This window comes from Gadus chalcogrammus, chromosome 11 (genome assembly GCF_026213295.1).
Source record: "Gadus chalcogrammus isolate NIFS_2021 chromosome 11, NIFS_Gcha_1.0, whole genome shotgun sequence".
Lineage (NCBI taxonomy): Eukaryota > Metazoa > Chordata > Actinopteri > Gadiformes > Gadidae > Gadus > Gadus chalcogrammus.
In genome coordinates this window covers 16,771,559-16,799,521 of record NC_079422.1, presented here as the reverse complement: position 1 = coordinate 16,799,521, position 27,963 = coordinate 16,771,559, and the positions used below count along the sequence as shown (strand labels likewise).

At 46.7% G+C, this 27,963-nt stretch overlaps 1 protein-coding gene across 1 annotated transcript in view; it reads right to left on the bottom strand.

Moving 5' to 3' along the window:
• The window catches only part of cdk14 (cyclin dependent kinase 14), a 99,799-nt gene that overhangs the window by 54,657 nt on the left and 17,179 nt on the right, over window positions 1–27,963 (bottom strand). Inside the window, exons 3-8 of the mRNA XM_056601538.1 lie at window positions 19,661–19,900; window positions 16,765–16,859; window positions 16,263–16,342; window positions 14,091–14,185; window positions 11,103–11,165; window positions 3,741–3,864 (exon numbers count right to left, since the gene is read on the bottom strand). Of these exons, the coding sequence (XP_056457513.1) occupies window positions 3,741–3,864; window positions 11,103–11,165; window positions 14,091–14,185; window positions 16,263–16,342; window positions 16,765–16,859; window positions 19,661–19,900 (697 nt within the window). The remainder of the gene's footprint in view (window positions 1–3,740; window positions 3,865–11,102; window positions 11,166–14,090; window positions 14,186–16,262; window positions 16,343–16,764; window positions 16,860–19,660; window positions 19,901–27,963) is intronic.

Below are 27,963 nucleotides of genomic sequence, written 5' to 3'. Positions count from 1 at the left end.
GCTTTCCCAGCGTAGCGAGCGGGGGGGAGACAATTAGTGATCTGCTAGTGCTGGCCCCCGGCCCTGCTCCGGAACACCGGCTGATGAACAGCTCACTTAGTGGTTGGAGTGAGAGATCTCCACAGCTGATGGGCTGCATACCGCACACACCAGCGGGCCGGATGACAGGCATGTGTACTCTCGAAGCACGTACGCACACTCACTCACTGACTGACATGAGGACACGCACACACACACACACACAAGCCCCGAGCCGAGGGGCCGACGGGTGCGCACTCAGGAGCTGCCAACGAATTGACACGCTGAAGGGTCCAACCGCGGCGCCTGATGACAAAGCCCTAATTAAAAGCGACAAACGTAAATAAAACATCGTAATGAAACGAATGAAAACCACGGCGAATGCGACACGCATGGCAGCGCTCCACAGGCTACTCTGTACTACAGACGACCCCCCCCCCCCCACCCGCCCGCACTCAGAGACCCTCAGGGGGTTGACGAGTCAGTGTGTTGGGGGGAGGGGGGCGGGGTGGTTAGGGATGGTTGAGAGATGGGGTTCAGAGTCTGTTCTGGGAACTAAAAGGCGGTGCCATATGCTGCCGGGTCCCGGGGCCGGCCTGCGCATGGCAACAGCTGTCTGTGGCTGACCATGACCCACCTCGCAGTCTGGGTTCAAGAAACACAGAGCTGCCCCGCTCGTGCGTGTATTTATGCGTGCGTGTCTGTGAAGCTGTGTGTGTGTGTGGGAGGATGTGGATGTGGATGTGGGTGCATGCGCGTATATGTGTATTTGTATGTGCGTGAGGGTCGCTGTGGGTCGGTCTGAGCGTCTGCCCCGGATGCTTTGTGTATCTGGGAGTGTGTGTGTGTGTGTGTCTGTGTGTTTGTGTGTGTGTATGTGTGTATGTGTGTGAGACCGTTTGTGTGAGTCTAAGAAGCTGTGTGTGTATTTTTAGGAAGGAGTGTGTGTATGTGTGTGTCTTGGAGACCGTTTGTGTTTGTGTGTCTGGGAGGCTCTGGGTGAAAGGCCATGGTTTGGGAGAGAAAGGGGAAGAAAGCAACAGAGCAGCCTTTACTACTGCCACAAGCGTTACAGATGAATAAATGAAGAGTGGATTCACGGGCCGCCAACTCCTTGTGAACTTCAACCTTGTGTTCTTGTGCGGAGTCTGGCGAGAACAAATAATGATGAATGAATGTGTTAGATGTGGCGCGTAAAATAAAGTGGGCCACACAACGGACTGTGATGGTCTAAATCCTCCACGAAGAGACAGAGCCAGGACCGGCAACATGAAGCCACACACACACACACACACACACACACACACACACACACACACACACACACACACACACACACACACACACACACACACACACACACACACACACACACACACACCTCATAAATATACAAGAAGATGTCAAGAAGTGGCGATGTGTCCAGCGACTGACACAGAGACAGCCACCTCGTATTCCCTCTGTGGGGATCTGTACCCTGGGGAACCCGCATGTCCTGTACTCTCTCTGCCACATTCAGAGCCCTTCAATCCACAACCCATCTGCCCCTTCAGGCTAATGCTGGGCTTAGTGGCTGCCTGTTTGTGTGCCTGTTTGTATAGGTCAGTGATAGACCAGGGAGGCATATGTGTGTGTCTGTGTATGCGTGTGTGTGTGTGTGTGTGTGTGTTGGATGCATATGTTCAATGTGTTTGTGTGTGTTTGTCGGGTATAAGTGTAGGGTCTGTGTGTATGTGTGCGTTTATGTGTTAGTGTGTTGGATGGGTGTGTATGCGTGTGTGTTTGATGTCCGTCTGTTTTTCTGTCGGCTTGTACTAATATTCTGCCCGGTAATAATATCAAATCCAATATGCTGCTCTGTAATAATATTGAAGCTAATATTTTGCTGAGCAATAAGTTAAGTAGTAATATTATGATCAGTAATGATAGAAGTTAAAATACTCCGCTCAATAATAACATGAGTATTCATATTCTCCTCTGTAATAAAAATACTAGATATTCTGCTCAGTAATGTCTGACCTCTAATAAACGCTTCACGTTATTAATGAGGAACGCCTTCGCCACGCATGAGTGGGTGAGACAGCGCAGGACCAAGAGTGGGGTGAGACACCACAGAGAAGAGAGTGGAGTGAGACACCGCGGGGACAAGAGTGGGGTGAGACACCACAGAGAAGAGAGTGGAGTGAGACACCGCGGGGACAAGAGTGGGGTGAGACACCACAGAGAAGAGAGTGGAGTGAGACACCGCGGGGACAAGATTGGGGTGAGACACCACAGAGAAGAGAGTGGACTGAGACACCGCGGGGACAAGAGTGGGGTGAGACACCACAGAGAAGAGAGTGGAGTGAGACACCGCGGGGACAAGAGTGGGGTGAGACACCTCGGGGAAGAGATTGGGAAGCCAGATAGAACGGGAGGTAGATTGGTGTTTATTCTAGCGTTTGTTCTGTATGGCCCTCTCCTGATTTCAGGAGCCCCCGTCCTGCTGTACCCAGGACGCTTGTCAGCCCCACGCAGCGTCGAGGGACTCACGCAGGAGTCATCCTGTTACACACTTACATGTACACACACACACACACACACAACCACAAACACAGCCACACACACGTATAATATGTATGTGTGTGCAAGTGCTGAGGTGTGACAAAAGATAAGCTGGACTTTATTAATCCTGTGCGGGAAATTTGGGTGCTACAGAAGGGAGTTAGCAATTTAACTATACCGCTAAATATTTAGAACGTTATACGTTGATTACAAGCCCAGGCATCTATTTGCTTTGACCGTTATCCATTCCAGGGTTCTGTTGGGGTCAGGCCGGTAACTCCTTTCTCACAAAGCTCTTAACCCTAACCCAAAAGAAAGGTGGATGAATGACGCAAGTAATGACTTCATTCAAATTATTGAACTAGAGTTTGGGAGATTCAATCCGTCTATGCAAGCATTTAACCGTAATGACTCCAATAAATGCTGAAAGTACTGTGGCTGTAAAGACCAGCGAACGGTGTCTTTTAAAGTCAATTAAATCGGCTCGCTTGACCACAGTCCCCCACAGCAGAGCACACAAGAGCTTTCTGTTTTATCACTCAATTATTCAATCATGATTGGGCTTTAACTCAACAGATTTGACTGTGTATATATAACATGTTGGAATAAAACAGTAGAATAGTGTAGCGAACGACAATGCCACTCTTGGGGGACTGTGAAAGTGTCTTGGGGGGGGTCTTTCTGGGGATGATAGTTGGTTAGTCTTAACTTTCTTGAGTTTCGAGTTGTTTTTCTGTTCGCTGGTCCTTCCAAAGAAATAAAATGGCAGTCTCGGAGCAAAGAGAGCAATTTGATCGTAGATAGTATAAATTTAAGATCCGATTTATTAGTCTTTTATTGCCATTCTTCCAATATTTCAAATGTTGCCTATAAAATGTTAAAAGGTTAATAAAACAAACATCAGAGTACTTCTCTGTTTCTGGTACAAACATTCATGGTGCCAGTTTCTAAATGACGCCCACATTCATTTTTTGTAAAACATGTGGCTGCACCCGACCACTAAAGAGGGACTAAGCTTATAATTTAAGTTTTCTATTGTGCATATAAATACACAATAAAAGCCTCAGATTTTCATACATAAATGCGCTACATAAACCCGGTACATAAAAGGTAACGTGATTGACGGTGAACTACGCTGTGATCATAAAGGCCCGCTAGTTGACCCCCCCTCCACTCACCAAAGTCAGCCAGCTTCAGCTCCCCGGTGTCACTGATTAGCAGGTTCTGGGGCTTGAGGTCTCGGTGCAGGATGTACCTCTGGTGGATGTAGGACAGCCCTCGCAGGAGCTGGTACAGGAAGAGCTGCAACGAGAACCACAGCACAAACCATGTGGTCGGATGAGCTTCTGGACTCTTCATCTGCGGTCCGATCTGACCTTTACAGACATCTTCCATACATTCGACCTTTAGGGCATTTAGCAGATGCTTTTTTTTCCAAAGCGACTTACAATAAATACATTTGTAGGAAAAAAGAGAAACAATATATTGCTGTCGGTACGGTTAAGATATTCATAGAAACGAGTGAGTATTTACGATTGCTAGGTTTACCCATTCCCCGTATACACCAGAGATAGCTAGGATGAGATGTAACACAATGCCAAGTCCTATTTTTAATTGGCAAGATGTATAACATACAATTAGTGCGTGTATTAAGTGCCAGACGTACAACATACAAAGAGTACATAAGAGGGGTGTTTTTAGGGGAGTAAGGGAGGAGTAGGGGTGGTGGGGGGTAAGGGAGGAGAAGGGGTGGTGGGGGGGTGAGGGAGGAGTAGGGGTGGTGGGGGGGTGAGGGAGGAGGAGGGGTGGTGGGGGGGTAAGGGAGGAGTAGGGGTGGTGGGGGGGGTAAGGGAGGAGTAGGGGTGGTAGGGGGGGTAAGGGAGGAGAAGGGGTGGTGGGGGGGTGAGGGAGGAGAAGGGGTGGTGGGGGGGTGAGGGAGGAGGAGGGGTGGTGGGGGGGGTAAGGGAGCAGGCTACACAGAGTACAGGTGAACTGTGAACAATGGAGCCCTGAGTCTCTTGCGGAAGCTGGTAAGCCATCCATACATTCAACATATTTGGGGAAAATGCAACTTTGCGTTTCTATGACAGCGGGGTTACGATGGAACGGTTGGCGTCAAACCAAGGTTCTCTCTGGTTGGATGATAACTGTTTATCTCCGGTGAACTGCGCCCGTGTGCTCCCTGTCTGCGGAGCCATCGGTCATCAGGACAGGGTGATGTCTCAAGGGCCGTGCACCTGTGCACAGGCCCTGCCCCCGGGGTCGTTTGCATTTAGCGCAGCTGGAGCACAAACACACGCACACACGTAAAAAAAACAAAAGTCCATCAACGCAGAGGAAAAATCGTTTTTCTTCAATCAGGACTATTGACAGGACATCAGAGAGATAGCCTTCATCTCGCCAGCCATCTGATCACCTGCATCAATTACAGACAACGACCACCTTATTGACAGGTTAGGGATCCATTCATTACAAGGCTGTTAATTGTTAATTATTGTCCCGTTGTCTTTGTGCAGTCACTTTATAGTACACTAAACCATATGATTGAGTTTTCTAACGCATGAGGCAATCCTTTTAAACTGAAATATTGCTTTACTGTTAAAGAAGTTTTTACATAAACTTCTTTAACAGCCACACGTTTACCTGGAATGCAAAATGTGTTTGTTTTGTATAATCAAACCGCTGGGACTGCCCAGGCCTCCCTTTCTCTTATCAATCAAATAATAACGAGCCACATACACTCCCCTGAACTCCAATTCTAACATTCCCCTCACATTTTTCTCCTCTCAGCACTACCCCCGTCTCGGTCAATTAGGCAGCGCGGAACACAGCGGAGTCCAATGAGAAACCGGCCTGTTCCGGTATGTGGAGTCGCCGGGTCAACAGCTTAGTATTCCTCAACTTGGCGGGTGCAGGAGTTGAAAGCTGGGCGGAGGTACAACATTTGCATGAGGAATGCGTGTTTACTCGCGCACATCAAAGTGTGCTTAAGAAATAAAAGATATAAAGACTTGCTTTGAATGCGCGACTATAAAAGGAAGGGGAATAAAAAATAAATAACGGTGTATTTCAGTTTCCAGGACTGAGATACAAACATCAAAACATCCTCGAAAGGAACTCTCAGTGACTGCCTGCAGCGGCTAACAGCTAGCGTATTATGCATGATACTGTTTGAGATAAGGTTGAACGGCCCCTCGATGAATGTGCTGCCGTTCCTTTCCCTATTCTCATATTTTTCAAGGAGGGTTCAATCTGAATTCCAAATGACTCCAGCGCAGACCAGAGTGGAAATAAGTGGAGCGATTGAAACGACACCATCTCAGCACGGCCCCCAAACCCTGGCTGGAAACTGTACTATAGTTCCCGTTTCTTCCCGAGCAGTCGTCACGTGTTGGCTGAACAGGGTCTGCGGGGGGGCCGTTTGGCAGGCTGACAGACGGAGACATCTGCCGTCGGACCCTGCCTTACCCGGCTATAATAAGTAACGATGAGCCGTCCATCTGGCCTGAGGTACTGCACACACAAGAACCCATCCAGAACCGAGGCACCCCCCCGCAGACAACGGGACGCGCTAATGAACTGACAGTAAAGACCAAGAGTCAGGCGTGCAAAAGTTGCGCTGGGACCCCCGGGGCCAAGAATAAAGCGGGGACAAAAAGGGGGATGGGAAGAGGTTGGTGCAGGTCAAGCTAAAAATAAGAAGAAGCAGATTGTTGAAGAGGTGGGCTGTGTTTATGAGTGAATCAGTGGAGGAGGAGGAGGAGGAGGAGGAGGAAGAGTAAGCCTTTAAGCATCAAAGTCAACAACAGCAGGGTGGGTGTGACCCAGGACGTCAACATGCCTGATGAAAGCCTCGCCACGGCGGCTTCCAGCTGAGATGTGCCTGAGGTAGAGGAATTAGAGGATGAAGGAACTGCGCAGTAAGAACTAGGGGTGTGTTAACCATGGAGTCAAATACAGACCGAGGGACCGTTCACCGTTTCTTTTTCTTTTTTCTACGGAGTAAATGCGGTACTCTGGGAGAATGGTGAATAAGTGCGTATTGACGGTTCTGCGGCATCGAAGGAATGGCAGAAAAAGCCTGAGTGTGCGATCCTACACGTTCCTGAACGGCACCCCAGAGCTGGGAGATGGTAATAAGGAAGGGGGCCTGAGGTGTTGCCGCCCTCGTCGAGTTTAAAAGAGAGTAATAGGGCGATAGCTCCACATGTCGGCTGTAGCTCTCCGGTGGAGGGGACTTGTGGAATTGGTTCTCCACTATTTACACAGACATTCGTCAGCCCCTTCACCAGCACTGCAAACCAGGGATCAGCGCTAAAGCGTAATGTAGGTGCTCACTCAGCGACGGCGGGGCGGGGTGCTATACCATGTATAAAGATTAAATGACATCATCACACTCTTTCTTTTACAATCAGGGTTCACACAGTTATTTATGGACCTGGTTTTTAATTAGTTCATGGAGATTACGATCCTAATGGAGCCCAATGACAAGGTAATTTGACGAAGGGGGCTGTATTCATAATTAAACACCTTCTTCATGTTTAATACACACATCATGAAACACTGAAGACTCCTGGTGTGGGGGGGGGGGGGGGGGGGGGGGGGCATCCGAGACACCTTTAATCAGCTTTAGAAACGGGCTGTTGGAGCTCATCGACACCCACAAGTAGTAATGCGAGACCGTTTCATGATTCCCATTCGGCTAAATAATTGCACAGTAACCGCTGGTGTAATAATGTAATAAAATAAACTCTGTGAATGGTATTTTTGGCAACATGACCTGCCGCTTGAGCTTCAGATGAGAGACAGCACTGCCAACTGCCATCTGTCGCGCCAACGCCAGAGCAATGCACACAATTGGTTTTCCTAAGGATGGACTAGTCGTCGCGGTCGTTTTCATTAAGCCGCCGCGGGTCTGTATCAAGATAAGTGTCCCGTAGATGTGAGACGGCCCAAAATGAATATTCGACTCGTTATCTGCGGGGCGACGCCAAAGCTGGCGCTCCGTCTGTCTGAATCTCCCATTCAGATCGCGGGAACATATGAGGCGATGCATCAAAATGACAGAGCTGTCTACCGGGGTCCGTCTTGAGTTTCACCAGCAGCACAAAGAATCAAAGGGAAGCGTTGGAGCGCTGCAGAGGAGGATGTGGGAGATGTGTGTTTAACAGAAGCTGTTCATCTCATCTTGATCCTGTTACACCACACATAAAAACACACACACACACACACACACACACACACACACACACACACACACACACACACACACACACACACACACACACACACACACACACACACACACACACACACACACACCACACATACACGCAACACACACACAGACACACATATATCTCTCATTACTATGCTTATGGGAGGTGCAGGCACGAAAAAAGGACAGAATTGGGGCGAGAGAAAGAAAGATGAAAAGGAAAAGGAGGCTATGACAAAATAAAAGCGCGTGCCGGGCGCTGGTGCTTTGTTGCTGGAGGATGTGGTGTTTAAAGGCACTTTCAAGAACTGAAGAGAAAACATGAAGTGGAAACTTATCGCCGAAAACACTGCAACACTGAAACACTGAGTACTGCGAAAAACAGCACAGGCGTGGCGGTGTGCTCAAAGTCGTGAATCTGCAGCATGAAGTGGTGGAAGTGACAGAGAAGTAAAGAGAAGTGTTAAATGGAGTGAAGAGGGGGAACCATCTGCTCGGTATCGCGGGGAGACTTCCGTCGTCTATTCCACCGGAGCTTCCAGTGTGCGTCTCGGGTGTCCCTAATGTAGCGCATCAGGCAAACACACACACCGCTGCACATGCCTGCGTCGGCCAACAGGGACCCAGTGAAAGGAAACAAAAACACTTTGAGGGGAGTAATTATCAGCCTTATAATGGCGGTGTGCTAATATGTTTGTTATTCCTGTCCTGGTGGGACTGTGTGTTTCATCATGAAGCCGCTGCCGCACTGTTTGCAGTTTGAGCGAGGAACGGTCGGAGTAACGCAACGCGTGCAACCATCAGATTCAGTGGATCTATGATTGTTTTGGAAAACTGGTCAGCGCTTGGTACAATTTTTTGAAAAATGATTATCAAATACATTGTTGTTAGACCCCAACACCCAAAACTGACATCCCTAACCCTAACACCTAACACTGACATCCCTAATCCTAACCCCCAACACTGAAATCTCTAACCCTAACCCTAGCCCCTTTGCTGGTGTCAGTTTCAAATTGATACATTCAGATCTGCTCCGAGACATGGGGTCTAGGCTTACTGGCTGTAATCCAATAAAGGACGACTGACTGGCCATCAGCCAATGCACATTAGCCGCGTGTGCTCATCCCAGATGCTGACAATGATGAAAATAAAAGCGGAGGAAACACAGAAAAGTAGCCGGTTCCCAACATCTGGCCTTCTGCAATACCATCATCATTTAGTTCAAAGTGCTTCACACACACACACACACACACACACACACACACACACACACACACACACACACACACACACACACACACACACACACACACACACACACACACACACACACACACACACACACACACAGGGATCCCCGCTCAGTGATTATATTAGCAACGAGTGTGCTCCAGCTCCAATGGCAACACTAATGGCTTCCATGTCCGTCAGTCTAATACTGGAGGACGGACCGGACGACCACAGTAGGCCCCCTCAGAGTCCATCCAAATGGGCCTAATGAGAGCGAGATCTGCGAGCACCCGCAGCACTCCTCCGCTAGTGAGCCTGTTCACCGGCTCCCTCGTTTAATACTTGAGACGCTGTTTAGGAAAATAATGAATTTGTGGTCTTCAAAGAGACTTGGGGAGTGGGCGGGTCTATCGAATTAAAAGCTTTTGATGAGTGGGACGGACCCTCCCTCACATGATGCAAGGATATAGGCGAGAACACACACACACGCACGTACGCACACGCACACGCACACACACACACACACACACACACACACACACACACACACACACACACACACACCTCCAGCAGGCTGTGGGATCATTAGCCCTCCTCCATGTTCAGTGTGTAGTGCTCCCCAGGGAGTCATCTGTCCAGGGCCGTCTCACCGGTACCACCCAGCCCCCCCCACCCCCAGCCCCCCTGGTCTTGTGAGGGCACTCACTGCTTAGAGATGTCATTGGGCCGGTCGCCAAGCCTCTGGTGGTGAACCTGTCCCATTCTCGTGTGCAATAGCAGTGCAGGCTCTATACCGAGGGCTGCGTGACTTACTGTTGTGATTTGCAGAGTTAATTATTTTATGGTGAGGTGTCATACCGCTTATGATTACAGCAAACAACTTCACCGCTATAAAATATGTCGGGTCATCAGCACCAGTATGAGAACGCTATTTATCTTACCAGACAACGCGGTTAGGAAATGAACAAATAACAGCAGGGTAGTTTGTTTGCTTAGCGCAGTAAACCAAGGGGATACAAGGGCATCTCGCTCCCTCTCTCTCTCTCCCTCTCTCTCTGATAAAATGCACCAGCTGTAAATTAATTCACTGTTCAAGAAAACCTGTGAAATAATTCTCAGGTGACCACCGCTTTTTTTTTATGACATATCAATTATTGATAGAAATATAATATTGGAGTGGATTTAAGAAAGAGAACGTGCTGATTCATCTTAAGCTGTGATTTCTATGATTTAAAGTACATATACATAGAGATGATACAGTAAATATGATGTTGACAATATAATTTAAAGCGCATTATTATTTCCCACGTCTTTTTACTTTATATAACTTGAACGGCATAGAGGGAAAAAGAGCCTAGGGCCGTATTAACACGGATAAAAAAACGTTATCCATCTTTTTTCCATGATAAGGTATTATATAACATTGTAAACCAATTCAGACACAAAAAATGTTTGATCATCATCAGAATAACGTTGGATATCTAACAGAAACCTTAAAGTACTGAACATGAATACAAACACGCCAATTGACTGTTCTTCTAGCGCTTCCTGCATTAACCTGGTTTACACGCCAAAGCAGTAACTAAGTAAAGACTCCCACACAGTGGTAGCTGCCCACCCTCCCACGCCTCCTCCACCACCGCAGGTGGTGGAAGAGCACGACGGGACCCACTGCTGGGCTTTCCTCCGAATAAAACCTGAATAATTCACGGCTGTCAACAAGAGACAGACAACAAATCCTCTCCGACAGTAATGTAGGAAAGTGTTATGTAACTAATGTAGATCTGGGAAACTGGCAACCGCCCCTCTACCCTTCGACCCCCCCCCATGCAATCTAGTCACCCCTCTAACTGGCCTCATTCACTCCATCACCCGTGTTGGCACCACCAGCGCCTGTCCTTGGCTGCACCTGCTCCTCAGCCCTCCACCACCCACCCACCCACCACACTAATAGCACACCGAGTGTCCCGGCGTGGGTAAAGACACGTCCCCCCAGGACTGCGGGGCTCTGCTTAAGCCGGTGCTCAGGTGGAGCCAGCTGTGCCGGGCTGTGGTGGTGGTGAGGAGTGCGTCTACGAGGGGTGTGGCGTACCTTGACGTTGTCCGGGTGGAGGCCCCCGGGATGCCGGTCCATGTACTGACACAGGTCTGTGTGCTGTGGGGGGGGGGGAAGCATGGGGAAAACGTTATGACCAGATACATGCACATTCACACACATATATATATACACCGATTTAGCTCAATTTCACACTGCTAGCGTTGCGCCTACCGTGTTCATTTACTCTGCATACATTGCATAGCAAAGTGCCTGCAAAACCCATCCCCGAAGAACTCCCCTCATTATTCCGACCGCAGCCCTCAGCAAAAGAAGGGCGTGGAGTGTAGTGGAGCGTGGTGGAAGCGTAGTGGAGTGTGTGGCGTGTTGTGTTGTTCTCCATGTCCTTGTGGGTAAGGGTTTCACTAAGACAACAGCATTAGCTAATGAAAGGGCTCTTTTAAGACATCTGAGCCGCACCCAGATTCTCCCTGCCGCCGCTCAAAAACACGGAGCTAATCCGCGCCAGACATCCTCATCCTGCACCAAAACACTCACAGGACATCTCACTGTCTTGTAAAAGAGATGAACAGTTCCTATTGTGGATGGTTGGCCTTTGTTGAAAAAAGCAGAGCAAAAAATTCCCAATGTGTTGTCAGGAGGTTCGAATGCATAGTGTAAAGGTGTTCAAATGACTATAGATAGTCCTGGGGGGGGGGATTTGTCTGTCTCGGATGGATAGCTAGTCTACTTGTGACTGTCTCAGCCATATGTGTTTGCATGTCACAGTTTGCACATGAAAGCCTATGTCCCGTGCATATTTATGCAATCAGTTTGTGTGAATGTGTGCTTGTGAACTGTGCCAAAACATGTGTACCGGTAATCATATTTTATTTATTTCATCCTTTTTCTATCCTGTCTACTAGGTGTATGTATTGTGTAGGTCGGGTATATGTGTGTGTGTGTGTGTGTGTGTGTGTGTGTGTGTGTGTGTGTGTGTGTGTGTGTGTGTGTGTGTGTGTGTGTGTGTGTGTGTGTGTGTGTGTGTGTGTGTGTGTGTGTGTGTGTGTGTGTGTGCAATGGGGGATTGCTTACGTGTGTGTGTGTGTGTGTGTGTGTGTGTGTGTGTGTGTGTGTGTGTGTGTGTGTGTGTGTGTGTGTGTGTGTGTGTGTGTGTGTGTGTGTGTGTGTGTGTGTGTGTGTGTGTGATGTGGCACGACCCTTGGGTCAGGCTGATATTTACAAACTTCGGATGCCCATCACGACCCGACAGCCCCCACCCCCCCGACCTCTCTGAATAATTCAGAAAGCCACTCCAGCCACAGGATTTAGTCGTGCACGTCCATTTTGACCGAAAATCCACTCCTTCCGTCTTCTCCGTTCAGTCTTATCCCCTCTCCCTCTCTACCTTGACATCTTTCCTTTTCCTCGAATGATTTCCTCTCGCTCTATTGCTCATTGACTGTATCCGTCTTGTTTCGCAGCGGTTTTCGCATTCTCCATCGCTGTTCCTTCAAACGCTCATCTTGTTTGCAATTCCTCTCACTTCTGTGACCTTCCCATGTGTCCCTCCCTCGCCCCCGCTCTCGTTCTCTCTTCCCCTGTCAATCATCATTAACGGGCAGAGGCGGGTAAAATGAATTGATTTGGCTCGGTGGAAGAAACCCTCTCTGTATGTAAAAGAGATGGCTTTGGAACAAGCATGGAGGGGAGGCAGGGGGAGGGGGGGGGGAGCAGCAGGATATTGTATCAGCATCAAAATATCAGCCGAGCATAGAAGGTCGACCGCATCAAAACCTACTGCAGTCTCCTATTTTATATTTTTTAGGCCATTATTTATTTATTTAATTTATTTATTTCTCTTGTCAAATAGACACTACCTGTCCTATTTCATATTCATGGGTATGTGGGGAAATGAAAATTCATCATATTCGCTCTCCCAGAGGTTAACCGGCAACCACTTTGTTTGCATGCAATTTTTTAATATTGCCTTATGGGATGGAGCCGATTTGTAACTCTGGTTCCCAACCATAGATCTCGATATGGGATTGTGCAGTTATATGTTTTGGAAAATTGCTCCATACTTTTTGCCCCATGCTTTGTGTTCCAGTGTCAGCGGGTGACATGTGGCCGTTAAATTACGCTGGTAGTTCACTATCTAACTGTGCGGAAGAGTGTATGGTGATGCACTTTGTTGTTATCAAACTGCATACACCAAGGTCATGGCTAGTTTCTACCTGATTCTGAACCCCGTACGCCAAGGTCATGGCTGGTTCCTTGAGGAGTTTCAACTGCACACGCCAAGGTCATGGTTTGTTCCTAAAGGAGTTTTAACTGCACACGCCAAGGTCATGGCTGGTTCCTTGAGGAGTTTCAACTGCACACGGCAAGGTCATGGCTGGTTCCTACAGGGACCCCCTTCCCCCTAGGTCTCCTCCCTCATTAAGAGACACTGCTAGTTAAGAGCTTGATCCTCCTCTCAGGAACCACTGGTGGCCCTGCGGATCTATAAACTCCATGTCTGCATAAATAATAATCATCACGTGAAGTGTAGGAAGGTAAAAACATGTGTTTTTTTAAAGATAAATAAATAAAAGCTGCCGAAGCGGTTCCCTGCATTAAAAACAGACGTTGCGGAAACCTATTAAATAGGGCCCTTCCAGGAATAGGGCCACCTGTAGTAGGGCCAAGTGGCCGGGTGGTTTGGGCCGACTTCATATTGAGGTTGAAGAAAAATGAGTGTCTTGGTTCCCTTTAGTGCGCGGAGGGTCAGCGTTCCTAGGCGGCCTTGTAAACAAAGACTGCTTCTTTCTAAACATCCCCAGCCCTCACGATCCTTTAGGGAATGTGTCAAAAAATGGAAACTTGATTAAATCGATGACCTCCCCTAACCCTTCCTTTCAGCTGAATGTTCCCAAATGGTAGTTCGTTCAGTTTCTCTCTTAAAGCAAGAACACCTTGAACCGTATTTACTCGTATTCAATTGAAAATGTATAACTTATAACAATTGTAGGCAGTTTAAGGAAACACAGCATTGGTACTCACCACATACTCAAAGACGAGAGTCAGGGTTTCCTTGGTGTGAATGATGTCATGGAGCAGAACAATATTGGAGTGCTTCAGGCCTTTGAGGAGAGATGCTGCAGAGGGAGAGAGAGAGAGAGATGGAAACAGTTGAAGAGCCTGTGAGAGAGCGATAGAAAGAGAGAGCGAGAGCGAGAGCGACAGAGACAGAGACAGAGACAGAGACAGAGACAGAGACAGAGACAGAGACAGAGAGAGAGAGAGAGAGAGAGAGCCTTGAAGAACATTTTAAGGATATGAGAGACAACGGGAGACAAACTTCTGTGATCCAGGCGATCATTAGCGGCATCGCCCACTACATCATCAGTGCAGCCAGCACCAGGCGTGCCCTGCCACGAGTGCTGAGGATCGGTCAAAGATTAATCAGTCGGAGGAAATGGAAACGGTGGATTTACGGGCATGGGTTCCCACACTCGTTCATCAACAACACGAAACAAGAGGGAGAGAGGGAGAGAGGGGGCGGAAGACAGGGAGAAGGAGATGGGGAGGGAGGTATAGAGGGAGTGGGAGAGCGAGGGAGGGAGAGGAAGAAGTGGAGAGAGAGAAAGAAAGATAGAGGGAGAGAAAGGGAGCGAGAGGAAGGGAGAGAACGAGAGGGAGAGGGAGAAAGAGGGAGATACATGGACAGCACCTCAGGGAGGGGCTCAAACCTTGATGTTTTATTCCTCACTGTTAACTCTAATGATCTCATTATCTCAGCGGGGGGGGGGGGGGGGGGGGGGGGGGGGTGAGGCAAACCACGGCATTCATGGGAAAGTTTGAATCAATCTAAATCATATATTAACAGCCGACTCCTAGTCCTTCTGACCCTGCTTCTTAGTTTGCCTTTTCGTCATTTCGGATTCATCTGAAGTGAAAGATAATTTGCTATTTTGTCTGCCCGCGCAAAACCCAAATACTATTAACTGTCTATTTAAAAGGACTTCCATTTCTCAAGTTTTATTCTTTTTCGCCAGTTGGGCTTTTGGAAGTGTTGCCTTGTCCTGAGTTAGAGGACTCACTTCAAATAAACGCAGGTCTGTGAGACTAGGTTATTGGTCGGGGGGGCCAACGCGTACACGACTTGACACGGCAGGTCATGATTAGCAGTCGATAAGCAAGCTGTGATCCAGAGCCACTCAAATGCATCCTGGCGAGTGCTGCTCACCGAGACTGTAAAACCTAACCCCCTGCACAAATAAAGTCCGACCAAGGGCACAGAGCACCTGGGACGCATCCCGGAGCCCGCGAGCAGCACAGCCCTCATGAATGCATTCATCCCATAGTCATACCTCGGAGAATGTATTAAACAGATCAAAGATGCAAACACACACACACCCACACCCACACCATGGGGTATGCTCTCTGCACATGGAGCACGCTGCCTCAAAGAGCGTGAGCAGTCCAAGGGACCCCCTCAAAACCATAGACACTCTGACAGAGCACCGCTGATGAGTGGAGATATGTGCACACACACACACACACACACACACACACACACACACACACACACACACACACACACACACACACACACACACACACACACACACACACACACACACACACACACACACACACACACACACACTCAGCCCCTGTGTCTTCGATGGGCCCTAAATGTGTTTGTCTTATATGCATCCGTGGTAAAGTTAGGGTTAGGGTTTGAAATTCTAGCCACGTATCAAGGTTGGGAGCTTCTCCACAAGTAATTGCTGAATTAGTCAGATTTCAAAGTGCTTTTCTGATGGGCCCACTGAAGGTGTCGAGGCAGGCACATTTGTGTGTGGTGTGAGTGTGTGTGTGTGCTGCTCCAAATTGCTACCATATCACAAATCCAGGATCACACACTGATCAAACAGACAGAATCAGTTTCTCATCTCAATAGAAAAAAGACTGGTTTCTGCCTTTGGATGCCAAATCCTCTCTCTCTCCCCCCCTGCCTCGCTCTGCGTGAAAAAAAAAAACTCACCACTTTATCTCTCGCTTTGCCCCACTAGGCAAAAATAGACTTTCACATCTTCTACTAAGTTTTACTTTCAAATAGGTATGCATCATTGGAGACCCAACTATTCCTAATAATAGTTATCCTTGGTCCTGGCCCAGCGCTGGAGCTAGCTGGCCTACAGCCAGTACCCCATGGGTACCCCTCACCTTCTCGTATGGCCGTGAAGGGGGTGCCCTCCTCCTCTTGCAGGCGGATCACCTTCAGGGCCACCAGCTTCCCGTTCACCCTGGCAGACAGAGCAGAGAGTGAACAAACAGAATGACTGTCAATAGACAGAGCATCATGCTGACAGGTTACTGATCTGGCTAAAGGACTGGACTAGACTGCGGACATTTGGGATCGAAACCTAGAACCTCCTGAATTGAATCAAACTTTCCAAAACAAGTTCCAAATGAGCTGCGAGCCAGAGATAAATCTGTCTGGATGTGTTCCTCACAACAGAGCCTTTGTTCATTGATTATTTAAAGTGCCTCTCATCTAGATTTGAATCTAACAAGCTGAAACGTTTCTGATAGAGGAGCACAATTATGTATGCCACTGATCAGTAAATCAATAAATGGAATAACTTGTCGTGGAAGAGCGGACACATGCGATATATATATACGTGGTATTATTGTGAATGTTGGCTGACTGTCGAACAAAACTTACTTGCTCTTTCCTTTGTAAACCGTGGCGTATGATCCCTCTCCCAGCTTCTCCAGCTTCTCATAGGAATCAGCTTTTCCAAACTTGGGGCTTGTAGGCTGAGAACAAGGGACAAACATGATGAAAGGTTAGGGATAAAGAAATGTTTTCTCCAGAAAGAGTCACAAAATAAAGTAACTTGTATCACCAAGTAGATGTTCCCAGACAGCATCTCTGGGGGGGATGAATAAATAAAGACGCCTGAGTACTTTCTTCAATGAGCTTATACTGACAATGCTTGAAGTGCTCTTTCCAAGTGACACCTGCGTCTAAACACAACTTGGCAGGGCTAAAGTCCAGGCAGAAAGCCCAGGGAAGGAATAGATAGAACAGGTTTTTTGTTTTTTTTTGGACACTGATGGGTTTTAGCCAAGCGGTCAGCCGTGTTGCGTGTCGTGGATCAGGAGGTGGTGACAGCCATTACAACCGCATGATGGATCACATGCGTCGAGGTAAGGCGAGAGGTAGCGATGGCCTGTGATGGGGCTTGCTACGCAACCGTGCGGTAGGTCAGACACCTTTTATTAGCTAGGCTGTCCTGGGTCGTTATTGTACACTGTACGCTGCTGAATGATTCAGTGTCAACAGGCAGATAGACATGGACAGAGAGGCGACCGCAAAGAGAATGCATTTCCTCTTTTTGGTTCCTACTGCACAACATCCTGTAATCTGCCCGTATAATATAATCACAGAGTAAATTGTCCCGATTTAAATTGTTTGATGATTAGTTACTAAAGCCAGAGAAAAATCAATCGGCCAAGTCGATACCAGGGCAGGAGCTCAGGGATGATTCTAGACCGTCCCTGAAAAAATAATAGGACTGGTCAACACAAACACAGTGTGTGTGTGTGTGTGTGTGTGTGTGTCTTGTGATTTAACATCAATCTCGCCTGTGAAAATCTGTCTTTCTTGCAAATGCATCTCATTTCTGTTCTGCGTACAAGCTCAGCGTTTTTGAAGTCCGTTTTTTGTCTCAATAAATGTGCTCCCCTGGGATGAATCAGGAAGCGAAACTGCATTATTACAACGACAACAAACAATCCCCCAAAAAAACCATGTTGGACAGAATGCAGCTCCTAAACCAAAGCCTAACTAGGCAGTAACAAGACGGTTCTTGTTGCACACAAATTACTCTGTCAGGTAAAAAACTCTACTGCACATAAATCAGTATCATCACATTTTAATTCATCAGTAGCCAACTGAAAATTATCAACATAGTGACTACAGGCACACATTTTTGTGATCATAGAAATGTGTTTTTTATAAATCAAGCTGCATATTTCTACCTTTTGAAATAAACCGGTGTTACATAAAAGATGAAACACACAACCGGACAACATTATATATCCACTATTATATCAAAACCCTGTCAAAACATCCTCCGGTCCACCGGGGGTGGTATCACTATCCTGCCCCCGTCAGAGTAAGCTGTGAAAGTCAAAGGAAGTTATCTTCTCGCATAGGGACTCTTAACGAAATGACTCATCACCTCCAATTTCACCAACAGAGATAGGATGGCCACATATTTCACCCCCGCCTCAAGGGGACAGGGGACCCATCTGGGCTGCTCATGCATATTTCAGAAATGAATGAGCAATCAGATGGCTTCCATCTTCTATGTTTTGTCCTTAGCTGACTGAATTGTAATGCATGGGGTACCGAAGTGACTTGGTAAACAGTGCTGGGCTGCCTCTAGTAAGCATAATGCAGAGCTTGTTGTCCAATACCTGTACAAGCAAGTAGGACTGTTCTCAGCAACACGGCTGTGTTACTAAGAAGGTGATACAGGGACCTGGGTGTCCTCTCTTTTGACCCAAAGAACTTGTAACATTTATCCCTGGCAGGCTCCAAAAAAGGCACAATTAGTCTCCCGAATTGCAGTGTGACGAGAATGCAATCAAACAGAGTGAAAGCAAAGCATCTGGCTTCTGACAATGTTCACAACAGAATTCACATGGCACCATATGTTTGAGGCAACAGTGTTCACTGTGAAGAGAGCATGTCTCAAAGGAAGCTACTGAAAATAACTACCATCTTCGCCGTGCTAAGATCGTATTTCACTCAAAGGCCCAAACCCTCAACTATCCAAATGCTACAAATGCATCAACCTTTTTTGTTCTGTGTTCGAGGTTGATTAAGGCGTCATTTTCTTCAGTTTCTCTAAACTGTTGTGGATATTGGCTATGTTTCGAGTGGCACGAAATCGGAATGAAAGACATAAATTGATTGCGCAAAGAAAATGGAGAACAAAGATTGAAGTACGCATTAAGTTGTCAGTGAGGGGGAGAGCTGTGCAACAAACCAGGCAACTGTATTTTCTTGAATATAAGTGGTTCTCTATGAAATGTAATGTAATGCATATTGTTTGGGAAAGAACATGAGGGTACAGTTGACTAAACATGATGGGAGGCTATGAAATAGCCAATTTACCGATTTCCCAATCACGACTCAAACAATAAATTTTCCTCCCGAAGCAACACTGGCAGGCAATCAGTCAGGCCTCACATCACTGTTATTAAATCGTATTCTGTGCGCCCGGTAATTATGTGGTCTACATTCAGAGCTCATTAAAAACAAACATAAACATAGATACGAAGCGAGGCGAAACATCGCATCGGCATGATTAAGGAAAAGGCAACATTTGCAAACAAATCCAATGAATCCACGGGGGAAATAAAGCATCAGGGCTCAAGCAATATTCAACCACATCAAGCTCAACCAATGAAACCCGGAAACACAAGTCCCCTTGCAGCGCCTCGCGTGATCACACTCAACACACGTTCGTCCGCTCCCACGATACCGATGTCGTACGGCGGCGGCTACTGATAAACAACAAGCGACGACGGACAGGGTCACTCACAGAACTGGGGCTGGAGTGGCGGCGCAGTTTGGGCGACTCTTTGCCGCTGGCGGCGCTCTTGGAGCTGATGCAGGCATTGTTCTCCGAGTGGACCCTCTTCACCTGGCCCGCCGGCTTCTCAAAGGGGTCGAAGCCGCTCTGCGTGCGTTGGACCTTCACCTTCTTGTCCTCAGGGATGGTGTCCAGGGGTTTGACGTCCTTTCCCTGGAGGCTGCGTGTGGACATCTTCGTGACACATATCTGTGAGGAGGAGAGGAGGTGGGGTGGGGGAGGAGGAGGAAGAGGAGGAGAGGGAGGAGGAGGAGATTAAGGTGAGTATTAAGAGAAAAAAAGATGACAAGGAAAGTAAATCCGTCTGCGATTACTGCGGTTCAGCTTCACTCCAGCGCCATTCCCCCCCCCCCCCCCCCCCCCCACTACCACCCCCCCTCCGGATCCATGCAGCTTTTCATCTGTCTCTTTCCTCTGCAGCGTAAAGTCCTGCTTCTCTCTCTGTCTCCGTCTCTCTCTGTCTCTAAACCAGCTCTATTCCTCTCGCCGGCTCTACTCCATCGGGTTTGTTTGCAGGCTTGGCGTTCTTCAATGCAGCCCTCCCACAGACACTCCGAAACAGTCGTACAAATCTGCGTAAGGCATGTACATCTTCACAGAAACCCCAGACAGAATTCAATTGAAGAGGCGTCCACACACACACACACACACACACACACACACACACACACACACACACACACACACACACACACACACACACACACACACACACACACACACACACACACACACACACACACACACACACACACACACACACACACACACACACACACACACACAGAGAGAAAGACTTACTAGCTCATCCAGCTCCACCCTGACCAGAACCACTACCATGCATGCAGTGTGTGTGTGTACTATGCTACAAAGGGTGCAAGGCAGCATGACATGTTTTGCCGCTGCCTTCCTCCAAGATTAAATATTAAAGCATGAGGTTCTACCGTCTAGGAAGGACTTCTAATTACTTGAATAAGCAGGGAGGAGTCAGTTTGCAGCTCCTCCTCCCACCTTCCTCAAACCTATTGGAACATGTCCCCGCCGTGCAAGGTTTCCCTGGTTCAACTGCCCCATGTTTATGTTTCAACCGACCTCTTTCACTGGAGTAAATAACCCCCTGGCATTGCCAACAGATGAGCCAAGAAATGAAAAAAGGAAAAAAATAAGAAAAGTGCATCTGTTGAGCTGTTCTGTATTATACTAAGCCTCTGGACTGGAGTAGGCTGTGATTAAAACTCAAAAATGTGCTTGTGCAAATACTGTCTGGGAGAGGAATACATGAATAAGAGGATGAGAGATGTATCATAGAAATTGAGTAACTGGAGAAAGGGATGGAGGAGGGGGAAAGCATGGGGCCTCCAGCACACACACGATTCATGAAAGAGGGAGGAGGGGGAGAGAGTACAAAATAGTGGCAAAGGAGGCCTGTTCAAGCAGTCAAAAACACGTGTAGCACACACACGGCATGTCCTTCGTGACAGCACTCTTCTACCTGTCGAATTCTAATCCAAACCACTGGAAAACGACCCCTGAAAACAGATCGCACGCAATCTGGCAGGCGGGCCCGTTCAGAAGAGCGATGGAAGCTGCCACAGTGAATCAATACTTCAGACGGGAGTCCATCGGAGACTTCTACCAGAGTCCTTATTTTAGGAATAAATCCAGAGGCGAAATGACTTCCCCGGATGCTGTGGCCAAACACATCATGGATGTTATCAAAGAAAACGATATAAAAAGGCCAATATATTTCTAGAAGACTGACATGAGTTACAGTTGAGGATTCAACAGAAGTCGAAATGAGAATAGCCTGAGACTAAGGACTAGTTGGTCTACCATATGGGATGGCACTTTTGGAATGCCATGCACACCAGAACTAAGAGCAGCATGTGAATGAAAAATGGCAGCGCAACCCTTGTCTAATGAGTGTTATTTATGCATGGCTATCCCTGTAATGTGGAGTGGTCATGCTGTGAATAATGCACAATGCCCATGGCTCATGTTATTGTAGGTTCCACTCGGCCATCCTTTGTGTAAAGTAGATGAGCTAATCTATTCATATGAGCCTGACGGGCAATACTCTGAGCTGGTTCCAAACACTGTTGGAAATGTGCAAGAAAATACACCAACACTGGTCCACATGTCAAAAATTACTGTCACTAGGGGACAAACAGAACACTTGTTTGCAATATATTTGCAATACATGCAATGCATTTCACTTCTGGGAATTCAGCCGGTCCTGGTCTGTAAATTGCACTAAACTGTGCACTGCTATTGCATAGTAATGGCGATCAATCCTTTCTCCCTCCAATGATGTAACTAATACATTTTCTCTCATCATCATTATGCTACATTAATAAGGGATTATGAAAGGGATAATTTCTCAAACCTAAATAATATCTTTGTCAATAAATGCCCTTTCCTATTTGTCGTTGGATTAAGCAAACGGCTTCATGCTGGGAAATTTTTTTATCGTAGTTGCTATGCATTCATTCTGAAAGAGTCATTGGGAGTGTTCCAGGTGGACAGCTCATTGATCATGTCCGCCTAACTGCATATGAACTGCATTATGAATCAAGACCAAGTAACCGGAGAAGCCATAAATGTTCAATTAGCCATCAATCATAATAAGTTGCTCCACTCCATCACTTCTTCCAATACTTCTTAAAGGGTTAGCTCAGGATGTGGGCCTTTCGCCTTTTGTGATCGTTTCCGTGATCCGACAAGAGCAGAGGTTTTTTGTTGATCAGTTCAGTGACCCCCACTGTGTACAAAATTGTTCTGTAGTAACTGATGTAATATAAGCTGAATTCTTGCTTTTGGAATTTCCCTTCTTAGCGTAGGTCATTCCAGACATTCACACGTAAATAGACAAATGTATGCATTATCTGGAAGGTGTATGGAGTTGTGGCGCTAATGCTTTGGTACCCAGGAATTTGCTAACCAGTAAAGGGTACTGGTACTGGATAAGTGAACCGATCTCACTGCTCTTGTCTTACCCGGAAAGGATCATAAAAATTGAAAGAGCCCAAATCCTGAACTAACCCTTTCATAATCCAGCTGCTTCTGTGGTCTGAAGCTAGTGAACTCGTTATGCCTCCAGCCTTCCAGATAGAGCAGTTTACTCTCTTAAATCCCTGCTACTTGGCTAGGTAGCCTCTTTGTGTTAACTGGCAGCTAGCTAGCCTCTTTCAGTTGGCTGCACTGCTAGATAGCCTGTTTTATGCAAGCTGCCTGCTAGTTTGCCTCTGTTTCATAGATAAAATGGTCATCAGAGTGAGATAACGAGTTCTCAAAACCCTGTCTTGATCCTTCAGAATATTTAATCAAATATCACTGTATATCGATCGATGTACATCTGTGGCAAACACTTTTCCTTGGCATTGAATGAGCGGTTTTATTGGAAAGATGTCATTCCGGCATTATAAGTGCCATGTCTATCTGTGGCATTTACGACAAGCAAAACGATGTCATGGCATTCTGTCTTTCTAGGTCATTCTGATGCTAAAAACAGATGGGGCTGCAGTACTCTTTGAATGCTGTTGCCTGATACAGCAAATATGGATTTAATGGGATGGGAATTTGGAGATTCTCCTGCAAGCAGGAGACATGTTCTATTAAGTCTTTAGGAGAGCACTACACTGTCTGTAGCAATAATACTACTGCTGTTGTTTTCACTCTACTTTTCAATCAAGCTACATGGATCTTTCTGAAAAGAGCAGCAGAGATTGGGGTCAAATAACTCAGAACATCACAGCAGTTCTTCTGAAGGCTGATGCCATGTAAAACGTCAAGCCCTTCTATATGGATACAAAAGATCAATACATTCTTCCATGAATACTATTGTCCATAACCCCCCACCATCTTATATTCAAGTCAAAATTGAAATTCCCTCCGATAACAGTACTATTGGGAAATAAAAAGTCCAACAGTAAGCTACTCATGAAGAGCACTTGAATAAACACAATGACTTTATAAAATATGATATATTGCACAATATCCTACACACTATTACTCAGGTACTGAAATAGAAACTTAATCTGGCAGCGTCGGTCTGTCAGGCAGTATTTCAGAAGGTTCCTATTTTGACGTTTCAGCCATTATTAACGAGTTCGGTAATACATTTAGGAAGTCATATTTCAACGCTTTCTGCAGAAAAATAGTTTGACGGTCACACTAAAACTAAGCAGATGAAACTATTTATGACTTCTGAGCATCCTGCTTCCCTTTCCCAGAGTCCAGGGGAAAGTCCGGAGGGGCCTTCATGTCCAGCAACCACACCTCGCATGAGGTGACCATCGTTCCAGCTCTTTGGTGAGCCAATGATAGTGAGTCAGCCTGGGCCCTTCAAACTTCCCCATTAAATGACTTAATGCCGGCCAAAATTCAGGGACACAAGTAAGACAGAAGAGTCAAAGAAAAAAAGCTTTGGAATATAAATGAAATGACTCCATTGGCTGGCTTGGATCCCAACGACAGCAACAGCACTTAGACAATTGGTTTTGGTGTGGACGCCTTGTTACGTCACACCCTACGCCGCTACCCCAGTCTCTTCTACAGTGGGGAAGGGAGCAGCCTGGTATGGTGTCTGAAACACAGCCTGACCGAAGCGAATGACATAGTAATGCTAACACACACACCACACGGAACAACCAAGTTTTCCTATGCTGGCAAAATGGACGGAGATGAGGATTTCTGGTGATTATTTCCATGATGCCTTTCCCCCTGACTTGAACCACACTAAACACCAAGCTATAAACTCAGCCAGAAGAGCCCAACTAGCTGCAATCCAATTCAGCAAGTATGGTCTGTGCTTTGCCTTAACTACTTTTCCATTTAGCCACAGGGGAAAAGTGAAAGGCTAAGACAGATGACTAACCATTAAAAATATGACATCATCAATGCAGAGTAATAATTATCTTATCTAATGACCATCGTATCCCCTAAATTAAAGTGGACTACAAGATCAGCATCAAGTCAAACAGGACATATAAGTCACGCAGGAAATATATACAAGTTCGGTGGAACAAAAGAAAACCCTCGGCTTCGGCCGAACAACTCATCTTTGGGATCGAATATCACTCAAAACAGCCCGTCATTTCATATCCCGGCTATGCATCCCAAAAGAAGCCATTACAATCCCTCCACAGCCCTGTTCAGAAATGCTCCTAGCCATTAGCAGCTCAACAATGCAGGGCGACGAATCAACACGTCCAATCTGCTATGAGTGCTTTCCAACGGTTCCGGCTGAGCCCCTAATGATGAAGTGGTCCTCTGGTGACCCCTCTCCTCCCAGGTCCCGGGCGCTCTCAGATACCACCCTGTTTGTTTACGTAAAGTGCGGCCATTGAATCTCGTTCACCGAAGACCACAACCTCTATCCCACACACTAAAATATACATGGAGGTGTGCATTTGAAACCATCTGAAACGCAAATGGGATACAAAACCCAAGGTGGAGAGAGGGGGGGGAGATGTTTCAGTGGAAGAAAGGCCTTGCCTGGCTCATGTTTGGAGCCTGTCCAAAAACCCGTTTGCTTCCCTCTGGTAAGAAAATTGCCACTGCTTTGTGTTGGTTGAGTACTTCTCCCTACTCCCATTCTCTCACCCAGTCTTGTTTTTTTGACCAGGTGTCAATTCCTCTAGAACCCACTCCCGACCCTGTAGTAGGCTACAGGCAATGCTGATGGGCATCTACCGTACAAGAAATGCTCACTGATGGTCAAAAGACTGTCCTAGCCCTTACACATCCCCATTACACATGGGGGTTCCTCACAACAGCCCGCCACACCAAAAGCTACTTTAAGGTTTAGTTATTCAGTGTTGTAGGAAGAGCCCAGAGAAAGCTTCCCCCTTCCAGCCACACACACAGCCATCTTCAATCCCTGCTTGCCCATCTTTTCAGATGTGTCACAAAAACACCACGCTCACAAACACTACCCCAGTCACACATACACACAGATGCACGCGTGAATGCCTGCGGGCACACACGCATCTTTTCTCTTCTTACGCCGCATCAGTGCTCGGATGGATGCACGTATGTAGCATGCTAGGCTATCGCATGAGTACCATTACTACGTGTCTGGGGGAATTTCTTCCTCGCAGGCAATCTCTCACACACAGACACGAGCGTGTCATCTAGGACACAAACGCACAAAGCCACACCGATGCTCCGTAAGCAGGGGGGGGACGAGGGACGGAGGGAGGGATGGGAGGCGAGAGATGCAGGAGAAGGGGAAGAAGCCGTGACGATAGCAACTCTTACCTTCGCGCAGGAAACAGCTCACCTGGATGTCTCTGAGGAGCAGACAGAATGCATTCGGGCCAATCGCTCTTCCGTACAGGCTCAAAACATCTCCCTCCTCAAAGCTGCTCCCCTCCCTCTCCCTCTTCCGCTAGCCCAAGCAGACTGGGAATGACCGGATCGTACTATGAGCAGGGGGGGGGAGGGCTCTTCGGTAGGAGGCTGCTCTCAGCCCGACTACGTTCTTTCTGGCAGACAGCCATAAGAAACAGTGCATTGTGACCGTTGAGGGAGGGGGGTGGGAGCTGCGGGGTGGGTGTTAGTTTGTGTGACACAGCAGATGGCAGCGAAAGGGTTGCCTGCACGTGCATGTGTGATCTCCCCGGCCGACCCCCGCTACGCGGATATGGTACGGCCGATGGGTTCATGGAGGCAGATTGTGAGGCAGCGCTGCCTGCATTTCACATAACGGCAGCTAGCATCAGGGGGCGAAGATGATGCAGGCTGCATTTGCGTGTGATTAGACCACTGAGCTAAGCTAAGCTAACCCCTAGCTAGGTGAAGAGGCATGCTGAGCTGGGCTACGTTAGGAACGGTGCAACGTTAAGGAGACAGTATCGATTGCCTGTATCATCTAGGAGGCTGCAGCAGCTCAGATCATATGTTAAACTGAAGGCTCACCTTGTTTGCTTTGAATGAGGTCAAATAACCCAGAGAACAAAAAGCCCTCTGCACCGAGACAAAGTCTGTGCAGCGGTCTCTGGAGTTTATGACAAAGTATCCTACTGTTGTGTTGATTGTTAATCAATGCTCAATTGGTAAATTGAATGAATTTGTTTTATTTTGTTCTTTCATTTGAATGTTTTGTATTGTCAAATTATAACCAATTATCTACTGCTTAGAGATTTAAAAAAGCATTTATTTTTCGAAGGTCAACAGTCTTTCGTATTTTTAAAATATATATATATTTTAAAATCATGCAAATTTAAATTTTTGGTTCTTGGTTGCTTCTCAGACAAAGCAAGGCGACTGAAGGCTGACTATGGGTTCTGGTAACATGCAGTGGGCATTTGGTATTATTTATGACATTTTAAAGAATAAGTGGTCGATAGATTTATTTTTATTAATTTGAGTTAAATCAACAATAATAATAATGAATGTAAGCTGCAGTGCTTGGTAGCGTGATACATATACAAATCCCCCAGTTCACAAGCAACGGTATTGCAACACAAAAACAGAGTCAAACAATAGCAGTAGTAACAGCTTTTTGTTTTTAACTTTTCTATTTTTTTCCCATGAAACCTCTTTTGAGCTAGCCATCTCTGAAATCGTGACTGTCAGGCTACAAATTACAAATCTCAGAGAAGATAGTGCTCTTGTGTTTTCATTCACACTCAAAACTCCTTTCTCTCATCCACTTGGATGACCTTGACTGACAGACTTGTTGCCAAAGGAACCAAACTGTGTGGCTAGTGCATTGTGTGTATTGGGTGGTGTGTGTGTGTGTTTGTGGGGGAGTGGGGATGGGGGAAAGGGATTGTGGGGTGTGTGAGGCGGATTCTACCTTTCAGCAGAAAAAGTGTGAAATACACAACAAAACAGCCTGGTTTCTGTTTGAAACAGGGCGCATCGTGAGGTGAACAGCATGGACATGGAACTTCTGCCATTGTTATGATATATGATATGAACTGTTTTGCATCCGCTTTTTGCAACAATCTTTAATCTATCCCTATGCTGTGAACCTCAATTTAAGAAGGCAAGGAAATAATTAGTTGTGATGTGATGCATTTATTATCAGATACTTAATAAGTGGATTATCTGGTTTAGGTTTCAGAATAATGGAGAAAAAAGATTATGTATTATTTTACCCAACAATAAACAGAATAAATATCTTTCTATTTACTACTCTGTAAATCATTCAAAACAGACTTTAAAAAGTTATAAGCAAAATGTGTAGTAACTTTATATCCTTATCTCATTACCTATGAATAATGATTATGTCTAATGCTAAT